This window comes from Chanodichthys erythropterus, chromosome 16 (genome assembly GCF_024489055.1).
Source record: "Chanodichthys erythropterus isolate Z2021 chromosome 16, ASM2448905v1, whole genome shotgun sequence".
Lineage (NCBI taxonomy): Eukaryota > Metazoa > Chordata > Actinopteri > Cypriniformes > Xenocyprididae > Chanodichthys > Chanodichthys erythropterus.
Window position 1 is genome coordinate 13588946 of NC_090236.1, and position 11351 is coordinate 13600296.

At 38.2% G+C, this 11351-nt stretch overlaps 1 protein-coding gene across 1 annotated transcript; it reads left to right on the forward strand.

The window, feature by feature from the left end:
• Positions 1-526: 526 nt before the first annotated feature.
• Positions 527-3064, forward strand: LOC137003751 (phospholipid scramblase 2-like). Its single transcript, XM_067364035.1, has 6 exons — positions 527-539; positions 1087-1160; positions 1287-1341; positions 1426-1631; positions 1708-1860; positions 2888-3064. The coding sequence occupies exons 1-6, from the start codon at positions 527-529 to the stop codon at positions 3062-3064; spliced, it is 678 nt and encodes a 225-aa protein (XP_067220136.1).
• Positions 3065-11351: the final 8287 nt, after the last annotated feature.

An 11351-nucleotide genomic window follows, 5' to 3' on the forward strand; every position in this document is an offset into this window, starting at 1 on the left:
ACTAACATGGCACAAACTAGGAAAATAGATCAACATACAAATGGCAGGGAACAGGAACAACACAGAACCAAAATAAAATTAAACTAATTATAACTATTACACTTATAGCTTGTCTAGAAAAATGTCTAGAAATTTGATAAAGCAGATATTCAACAGGAATAAATGCCTACAATTATTTATGGAATATTTATTTACTTACATAAATTAAATAGAACTAAAAGGGTCAAACCAGTCTTCAACCACAAACATCATGCTGGCAAAAAAAAAAAAAAAAAAAAGTTACTTTTTTGTCATGAGAGAAACATTTCATGTACTCATCAGTGCCACTGCCGAACAGCTGATTCATATCACACTGGTATGTATGGCATATCTCACAATATACGATCATATAAAATAATTTCAATTTTTTTAATCATATTTTACTTTTGTATTTTATATAAGAATGTGGAGTTTTATAAAGTCTTATGGTGTTTTTACCATCAGATTTATTCATTTATTTATTCTCTCTGCCCAGATACAATCAAATATGGAATTGTCAGGTGAGTTTGTTAAAGTGAGTTTGTATCTATGACTGTTTTATTTGTTCGACTGTGGATTCAGACTATGGTTGAGGCAAGATGCAAAAAAAGTATACTTTAGCATACTTTTAAAAAATAGTACTTATTACAGAAATAAAATACTAGAATAATTGCAAAAATGCTTTCAGACATTTAATTGAATGTTATTTACATTTAAATGAAAAAGTATTATAGTTTGAATCTATATTAAATGTAGTATTTGAACTTAAAATTATTTTTTAACCTCTTACTGGTAATTAGGATTTAAATACACCTTAATATGTAATTTCATAATTACTTCTATTGTCTTTTAAATATGCTTAAAGTGTACTGTGAAATGTACTGACATGGAAAACTAAAATATAATGTAATTACTATTAAACTTGTATTTAATGTAATATATTTGTAATTACACATTGTAATTTTAAAGTTGCAACTTGGTACATTTAAAATATATTAACTTTAAATACATTTTAAATATTGTCTTCTGCTTAACAAAGCTGTTTGACACACGGTTATGTTTATACAGCGCTAGAAAACACTGCAATGATGTCTTCTCCAGACCCGTACCACTGTCCCTCTCATCTGGAGACCTTGACCCGGGTCAGATAAGTTTGGAGATGCTTATTAATTATTATGAATCTTTATCATTTATCAATGGTGTTAGTCTGACAAATGCATTTATTTTACAGTGATTTCTAGTGCATGTAATTATCATGTTTATTTTAGATTGATCAATTATTTGTCCACAAAGAAAAAAGTCTGGATGAAGCTTGTGCAGAAGGTTTGTTCATCAGCATTTAATGAATGAAATACAGCAAAATCAAATTAGCAACACTCTTATCTCCTACCTTTTCATTTCTTAAAGAGTGCTGTGGAATAAAGTCTAACAACCGATATTCTGTGAAGAATGACTTTGGGGAGAGCATTTTTACTATTCTTGAGGACAACGATTGTTGTAACAGGACTTGCTGTGCTGCAGCACGTTCCTTCAAAATGAGTGTTTTTAATGATTCAAATCAAGAGATCATCAGACTGGTGCAGCCGTTTGTTTGCAACTGCTGTGGCCATCAGGTATGATTGATATCCTTATCTTGTTTAGCTCTTAATTATGTTGTTCTGCATATTATATGGTGTATGTTTATTTTAGCTGGAGGTTCAGTCTCCACGGGGTGTTACCATTGGATATGTTCGACAAAACTTTGAACCTAAATTCACCGTTGAGAATGAACAAGGTGAACCGGCATTTAAGATCGCGGGACCGTGTGTCGCTTGTACCTGCTGCTCCGATCAAAACTTTGAGGTGACGCACACACACCCAGATACAAGACTCAACTTTCTATTGACTTTTATTGTTTTCAAATTGACCAAAGATATTTTCAGTCCTGTAACCTTAAACATAACATTCACAACCAAAACAACATAAAACTTTTAGCATTTTATATATTATATTTATAATGGTATTTAATATGCATACTAAACCACTGTCCTTGTTGCCTGACCCACATTGGCTGTAGGTGATTTCAGGTTTGATCCCGACAGTGAAGGAAAAAAACTGACCCCCACTATTTGAAATATGACAACACTGAATTTTTATATTAGTTTATCTTAAAGGGTTAGTTCACCCAAAAATGAAAATAATGTCATTAATTACTCACCCTCATGTCGTTCCACACCCGTAAGACCTTCGTTCATCTTCAGAACACAAATTAAGATAGTGAGGCCTGCATAGATAATTTACACTTTCAGATGTCCAGAAAGCTACTAAAGACATGTTTAAAACAGGTCATGTGAATTCAGTGTTTCAACCTTAATGTTATAAAGCGACGAGAATACTTTTTGTGCGCCAAAAAAACCCAAAATAACGACTTTATTTAACAATTCCTAGTGATGTGTGATTTCAAAACACTGCTTCATGAGGCTTTACAAATCTTTTGTTTCGAATCAGTGGTTCAGAGCGCGTATCAAACTGCCAAAGTAGCATTGTTCAGACCATGTACACCCTTTCATGGAAACTTTCTGCGGTTCAAGAATGGTTTGAGGAGCACAATGACAAGTTTGAGGTGTTGACTTGACCTCCAAATTCCCCAGATCTCAATCCAATGGAGCATCTGTGGGATGTGCTGAACAGACAAGTCCGATCCATGGAGGATCCACCTCACAACTTACAGGACTTAAAGGATCTGCTGCTAACATCTTGGTGCAGATCCCACAGCACACCTTCAGGGGTCTAGAGGAGTCCATGCCTTGACACAATATTAGGAAGGTGGTCATAAAGTTATGCCTAATCAATGTATATTTAACAGTGTTTATATATATTTTACACACAGCTGGTGTCTCTGAATGAGGCAGTGGCAGACAGCAAGATCTTCAAACCCTTCTCTAGCAGTGGACCAAACGCAGGTGTACATTTTGTGGTGAGGTTTCCGAGCAACCTGGAAGTTAAAATGAAAGCTACTCTACTGGGGGCCTGCATTCTCATTGTAAATATAGTTAACAATACCTAAAAAAAAATCAGCATCTTACTATAAGACTTGTTTGCAAATTATTATTATTAATAATTATATCTCTATCCATTTTTTTAGGACTGTTTGTATTATGAAAAGTAGGCCGACTCCAGAAAGAAGACAGGAAAAAGACAAATGTCTGATGACTACTTGCCAAATTATGCTCCAATGAAGGCTGAAGAGAAAAGGATCATAGACCAGAATATAGCCAAAAATTGCATTTTTAATATTGCATCTCTTGCACAAAGAAGAAGACGTAGAAAAAAACTTTCACATGGCAAATGCTGTCAAAGAAGCTGACAATATACTATCTCTTTTCATCTCTTGTTATTTGACAGATGACACATTATCAGTTGTATCAGTTTGTGGCTCAAACACAGACACCTAAAGTTCTTAGTAGGTGCTGGTGATGTTGAAAAACCACCACAACTGACTGGCACTTTGGGTTTCTCGTCATGGAAAATACAAAGGCAAGGCAAGGCAATTTTATTTGTATAGCACATTTCATACACAATGGTAATTCAAAGTGCTTTACATAAAAAAGAATAATAAAAATAGAACATAAGGAATAGAAATAACATTAAAAACAGAGAATTTTGCTATCTGGATGGAAGAGCTAGGAAGTCTCAGGGAGTTTGTTGTTGTTGTTGTTGTTGTCGTCCATCAGAGTGGATCTAAACGGATCTATTCATCAGAGCAGATCAGAATGGATCTTCCTCATCCAACAGGACTGCTACCTGTTAAGGCACTTCAAACTGATAAACATAGTTTCAATCTCCCCTTTTGCCAAGACACCTCAAACTGCACCACACAGCCCTAATCCCCCTTCCGGAGATATCTTACCTATGGAACGCAGTTCAAATTTCCCCTTTGGAAATTTCCCCCTTTGGAAAGGGTCCTGACTGTAATCCAGAGATATCTTAACCATGCACTACAGCTTAAATTTCCCCATGGTTTGTCAAATTTACCAAATTTTAACCTAATCAATTTCTTCCTAATTCTCCCAGATCTTTCAACCAGATAGCAATAATGCATTAAAAGTCAGAATAACAAGATGATACATAAAATATATAAAATACATTAAAAATGAAATAAAAACAGGAAAAGGAATTAAAAGAATAAAAAGATAATACGTATAAAATAAAGTGCAAACAGTTTGGACATAGCACAGTGCTCAATCAGCAAATGCATAGATAAAAAGATGTGTTTTGAGTCTGGATTTGAATGTGGCTACTGTTGGAGCACATCTGATCTCTTCTGGAAGCTGGTTCCAGCTGCGGCTGGCGTAACAGCTAAAAGCAGACTCTCCTTGCTTTGAGTGAACCCTGGGTATTTCTAAATTACTTGATCCTGACGATCTGAGTGATCTGTTAGGTTTATATTCTATGAGCATATCTGCAATGTATTGAGGTCCTAGTCCATTGAGTGATTTATAAACAAGTAACAGTAATTTAAAATCAATTCTAAATGCAACTGGAAGCCAGTGCAAGGACTTGAGGACTGGTGTGATGTGTTCATGTCTTCGGGTTCTGCTCAGAATCCTGGCAGCAGCGTTCTGTACGAGCTGCAGCTGTCTTATGGTGTTTTTGGGAAGACCAGTGAGGAGCCCATTACAATAATCCACCCTGCTGGTGATGAAAGCATGAACAAGTTTCTCTAAGTCTTGACTGGAGACAAAGCATCTAATTCTTGCAATATTTTTGAGATGATAATACACTGATTTAGTTATTGTCTTTACATGGCTACTGAAACTCAGGTCTGACTCCAAGATCACACCAAGATTCCTGACTTGATTTTTAGTTGTTTGACCCCTAGAGTGAAGGTACATGTTCACTTTGAAAACTTCATCTTTGTTTCCAAAAGCAATGACTTCAGTTTTGTCTTTGTTTAACTGAAGGAAGTTTAGACACATCCAATTTTTAATTTCATCAATGCACTGGCACAGGGAGTCAATGGGGCTGTAGTCATTAGGTGATAGGGCTAGGTAAATCTGGGTGTCATCTGCATAGCTGTGATATGCAATTTGGTTCTTTCTCATTATTTGGCTCAGTGGCAGCATATATAGGTTGAACAGGAGGGGTGCGAGTATTGAACCTTGAGGGACTCTGCATGTCATGGATGTCCACTCAGACTTATGGTCACCGATACTCACATAATAACCTCTCCCTTCTAAGTATGACCTGAACCATTTTAGGACCATCCCAGAAAGCCCAACCCAGTTTTCCAGCCTGTCAAGAAGAATGTTGTGATCGACAGTGTCAAACGCAGCACTGAGGTCGAGTAGAACCAGCACTGATAATTTACCTGTATCTGTGTTTAGGCGAATATCATTTATTATCTTTATGAGTGCTGTCTCTGTGCTGTGATGCGGTCGGAAACCAGATTGAAAGTTATCAAAGTATCCATTCAAGCTTAAGAACTTGTTCAGCTGATTGAAAATAACTTTTTCAATGATCTTGCCTATGAAAGGAAGATTTGAGATTGGCCTGTAGTTGCTCAATACGGTGTTATCCAGATTGCTCAGGAGGGGCTTAACAACTGCAGTTTTCAGGGATTTTGGAAAAGTCCCAGAGAGAAGTGAGGCATTTACCACTTCTAGGAGATCTGCTTCTAAACAGTTTAACACTCTTTTGAAAAAAGATGTGGGAAGTGTGTCAAGGGCGCAGGTTGATGTTTTAAGGTGCTGTACTGTTTCTTCCAAAATTTTACCATCAATTGCTTCGAAATCAGACATAATAGCTACTTTCTGAGGTTGTGATCTGATCTGTTTTACCCCAGTGCAGCTCAAGGATGTGCTGATCGCCTTTCTGATATTATTTTCTCAGAGAAGAAGGAAGCAAACTCACAGCATTTGCTGTCTGAGAGCATTTCACTGGGAATCTGACTTGGGGGGTTTGTTAGTCTCTCTACAGTAGCAAAAAGAGTGCGGGTGTTGTTTAAGTTTCTGTTTATAATATTTGAGAAGAAGGTCTGTCTAGCTTTGCCTAATTCCACATTGAAAGCATGAAGAATATCTTTATAGATGTTATAATGGATTTCAAGTTTTGTCTTTCGCCACATGCGCTCAGCTTTTCTGCATTGTCTTTTCATATTTTGCACTGCTGTTGAGTTTCTCCATGGTGCTTTTTGTCTGCCACTTTTCTTCCTGACTTTCACAGGAGCAATGTTATCAATAACATTCTGTACTTTTGAGTTAAAAGAATCAAGGAGAAAATCAACAGAGTCTGCTGATATGCTTGGTGTTAAAGATATAGCCTTCATAAACAGTGCACTAGTGTTCTCATTTAAGCATCGCTTTTTGACCGAGACAGATCTAGCTTCAACAGTCGGACAGATCAATATTTCAAAGAAAATACAGAAATGATCAGATAGCGCTGCATCCTTAATGACAATGGATGAAATGTTTAGACCCTTACTGATAATTAAATCTAGAGTGCATTCACACCGGGAGACGGAGCAGCTTATGAGCATCAAGCAGGAGCCATGCTCAATTAAAGTCAAAGTACACTTTTGATGGACAAAATAAATATGATTTCACACAAAAAGTGCTCAAAATGCACAGATTAAGCATGCCTAGTGTGTTTTAAAAAGAATTGGAGTATGTAAGAAAAGAAAATTAAGAACTAAAATATTTATAGATTTAACTTGTTTGTAATTATTCAGTTTGGGTGAAAGTGTGTGTATTTTGAAAAACTAAAGTAAACTAGCCAGAAAATATTACACAGTTATTACACAGACAGTTATATAAGCAGCGATACCCAAATCAAACCCGAGTTTGCAGTCTTGGTTTCGCAGAGTTTGCTGTCTAGTAAACATGTACACACGGCAGATGATGTAAACACAAAGCTAACCTCATTCATGTATGGCAATATGACCTGAGGCTTTTTGTTTGTTTGTTTGTTATTTACGTTTATATGAGTATGTTGTACACCTCCCCATGTTAACAAACTTTCATAACTATCAAGTTTATAAATCAACCAACTTATAAAAACAAATTTATAGTTGTCTTTGTAAAGAAATGATCAGTTTATATGTAGCTTGGAGCCGCTGATGTGACGCTGTACAAACGCTTCCAGTGTGAACACTCGTGCACGTCTGCAGCTGAGTGACGATGTTCACATGCTGCTCAGGCGTAACATTTTAACATGCACTATAACTAACATGAACAAACAATGAACAACTGGATTTTTATTAACTAACATTAAAAAAGATTAATAAATACTATAAAAAATGTAGTGCTCATTGTCAGTTATTAACTAATGTTAATGAATGAGACATTATTGTACAGTGTTACCAATAGACTATTTTAGATTTCTCATCTTCAGTATCTACAGAACTTGTCTGACTGGATGGGGTGGAAAAAAACAGCAAGTAAAAACAATATGTAAATACTTGACTAAAGAACATTAGTTGAACATCTAAATTCCTTTAAATTCCTTTCTTATCCTAAGTAATCTGGTAAAGGTTTTGTGTGCATTTTTAAGTAAGCTGATGCAATGAACCCTTTATTTGAAGCGTTGAACTATTTTTTATTTTTTTCAATGCATGTCATCTATGTAATTTTTGTATAAACATATTTACATTTACCTTCTCAAAAACAACACATCAAAAGAAAATAAAAAGACCAATCACACAAATTTGACATTATCAAAATGAAAAAGAACATTGAGGACGTCTCCAAAAAAGAACATACTTTCACTTTCTTGCTGCCACGTCTTTTGATTTTAGAAATGCAAAACATTCGTATAAAAAAAACACACCTTATAAATAGCTGCACCTTGAGCTGAAAAGGTTCATTTGAAGATGAAGAAGAGAAGAAAGGACACTTTCCTACGCAGGTTTGACCTCCATTACTTCATAATTATATATTTCAAGTAGAAAGTATAGTGTTATTTTTGGAAAAGCCTTAAATGCATATGTAGATTTATAATAATTTTAAAACACAAAAATGTAAAATTGATGTAATAATTGTCTGGTTTATAACTTAATTAGTGATAAATAGAACTGTAATAATCTGAATCAGCAGGTTCTGTTGTTTAATGTGATATAATATTTTGTTCTACATATTAATGTGTTAAAACAAATTAGAAATATGACTGAGTAGACAGAGAGGTTTGTATTTTTCAATGGTTTAAGATCTGCAAAGGGGAAATTAAAAACATTTTTAACCAGGAAAGGAGTGGTTTTAATTTACTGTGATATAGTAATGATTATACTACTGGGCTGTTGAATGCTCGAATCTGATTGGTTGAGGAATGATCTAAGTTGTGCAATGCACGTCTAAAGTAGTTCCAGGCAGGTCTTGACCGCATTAGTGTTCCATATCACTCTGCCAAATTATTTCAGTTATTTCAAGGTCCTTACAGCTGAAAACAGCAAAAGAACCAAAACTCACAACGACACCTACCAAGCAAATAAATATAGTAATCAATATGATGAAAACAACAAATTATTGTCATGTTTTTTGCCACAACATAATTTTATTGTGTCCTGAAAGCACATACTCATTTTCTCCCGCTCTCTTTCATTCAAATGCACACACATATAGTATGGACACAGTCGCACAGAAACATGTTGTCAGTGATAAGCAGTAAAAAAGTTTAGCAACTTAAAAGCTACATGACATTTCTCGCCAGATAAGTAATAACTGTGTGGTTCTTGAAGTATAGATAAACGTACAGTTTCACTATTAGTAGAGACATTGCTGCTGAACACAGTTGAGAGACTCAGGTAGGCTAATTCACATACTCTCTCTGTCTCACTCATAACTGTATTTATAACTGTATTAGTCTGTTATCAATGACTCAATCTTGTTACTAGCTCTAAAATGATGTTTTAGGATTAGCAACGGAAGCATGGGATGAGATGCATAAGAAATTAGTCCTATACACAAGTGTTAAGGACAAAACCCTGATAATTGTCTTGAAATGCAACATCTGAACAGTGTCTTGAGGTGTGGTAACTTGGGTGTGCATTATTTTCTAAAAAGTAAACGGCAGCTGAAATCTAAAAAAAATAACCAATACTATGCTTTGTTTTTATTGTGATTATTATGTAGAATTAACATTTTCTTTTTTTATTACAAGATCAAAACACAATTATTGAAGAGAACATGGACAGCACAACCACAAAAGATGAAAGAGAAAGACACAGGGTAAGTGCTCTGTGAAATGTGAAGCATTCAGCGTAACCGGAGTCACTTGACAGGTTTGGGATTCCATTTGTTTATTTAGGCAGACAAAGTGCTTCCTCCCTCATGTACAGTTGTTTTTATATACACATGAGGCTGATGTAAGGCTGACGTTGTAAAGTAGTCAAGTTAAAGGTGCCCTAGATTGTTTTTTTTACAAGATGTAATATAAGTCCTAGATGTCCCCTGAATGTGTCTGTGAAGTTTTAGCTCAAAATACCCCATAGATTTTTTTAAATTAATTTTTTTTAATTTAATTTTTTTAATTAACTATGCACTGATTTTTTCAGCACGGCCCCTTTAAGAGATGCGTTCCGTCTGCCCCACCAGCTCTCGACTATAATACAGTGCATTTACAAAGTTTACACAGCTAATATAACCCTCAAATGGATCTTTACAAGATGTTCGTCATGCATGCTGTATGTGTTACGGTACAGAGACACGGAGGCAGAGATATAAACAATCCAGGTGATTTTATTAGTTATAAGCAGAGCACGGGGTTATGGTAAGCAGATAAAGAGTACTGGAGAGATGAAGGGAATATAATACTGTCCTGATAATGTCTTGCAGATGCAGATGAAGAGATGGGATGGTTGAAGCTGGCGGAGACACTCACACACACAGGCAGGTAAGCACACAAGGAGGACGGGAGACGAAGGAGATGGAGGAGACGACTGGAACAGGTAAGTATGGCGTTTGGAGTCCTTAAGGTTAGCATACATGGGTAGTAGTGCAAACGAGACCGGACAGTGAGTGTGTGTGTGTGTGGAGAGTCTTTGTAGTGGTGTTGATTGCAGTACTGATGAGTGGCAGGTGGTGGTGATTAGTACTCCGGTGATTGGGTACGTGGGTATGGAAGTGAGGTGGAACCTGACGTGTCTGTTACAGTACCCCCCCTCCCACGGCCCGCTCCTGAGGGCCGCGGACCCCGACGTCGTGGTGGTCTTCCTCTCGGGCGTGGGGCAGGTCTGTCAGGGTGATTGGTATGGAAGTTCTGTAATAGGATAGGATCAAGGATATCATTCTTGGGGACCCATGGGCGTTCCTCGGGACCATAGCCTTCCCAGTCGACGAGGTATTCCAGCTGACCACCACGGCGCCGGGAATCCAGGATTTCGTGAACCACGTAGGCTGTGCCGTCCTCCAGGATGAGTGGAAGGGGGGGCTCGGCGGCTGCCACGTCAGGTTCTGTGGAGGGAACAACAGAAGGGTGGTGAGGCTTAAGCAGTGATACGTGGAATGTGGGATGGATTCTACTGTACTGTGCTGGGAGTTGAAGACGGTAGGTGACGGGGTTGATCTGCCGGATGATGGAGAACGGGCCAATGAAGCGGGGACTCAGCTTCTTGCAGGGCAGACGCATCCTGATGTCCCTGGTGGACAGCCAGACCTTCTGCCCCGGTTGGTAGATGGGAGCTTCGGAGCGCCGAAGGTCGGCTGTCATCTTGCGTCTGCGCAGGGCTCTCTGCAGTTGGTGATGAGCTGAGTCCCAAACCCTCTCGCTCTCCCGGAACCAGTAGTCGACTGCGGGGACATTGGAAGGTTCCCCATCCCAGGGGAACAGTGGGGGTTGGTAGCCGAGTACGCACTGGAAGGGTGTCAGTCCAGTTGTGGCTTGGCGGAGGGAGTTCTGTGCGTACTCGGCCCAACCCAGGTACTGGTTCCAGGAGTTCTGGTGGCCGTGACAGAAGGTACGCAGGAAGCGGCCTATCTCCTGGATCTTGCGTTCCGTCTGCCCGTTCGACTGAGGATGGTATCCAGATGACAGGCTGACGGTCACACCCAGGAGGGAGAAGAAGGCTTTCCAGACGTGGGAGACGAACTGGGGTCCTCTGTCGGAGACTATATCTTCAGGTATTCCATAATGACGAAAAACATGATTAAACATCAACTCAGCAGTTGCCATGGCGGTAGGTAGACCCTCCAGGGGTATCAGGCGGCAGGACTTTGAGAAGTTGTCTACCACCACCAGGATGCAGGTGTTACCGTCAGACTCAGGGAGGTCTGTGACGAAGTCCACTCCCAGGTGTGACCAGGGTCTCTCAGGAACGGGCAGAGGTAGGAGCTTGCCGGTGGGAAGATGGCGTGGGCTCTTAG

What these genes read in the sequence shown, in the direction of transcription:
- LOC137003751 (XM_067364035.1), top strand. An exon ending in GGATGAAGCTTGTGCAGAAG is followed by an intron (nt 1,342 to 1,425) that starts GTTTGTTCATCA and finishes CATTTCTTAAAG; the next exon opens with AGTGCTGTGGAATAAAGTCT. An exon ending in GCAACTGCTGTGGCCATCAG is followed by an intron (nt 1,632 to 1,707) that starts GTATGATTGATA and finishes TGTTTATTTTAG; the next exon opens with CTGGAGGTTCAGTCTCCACG.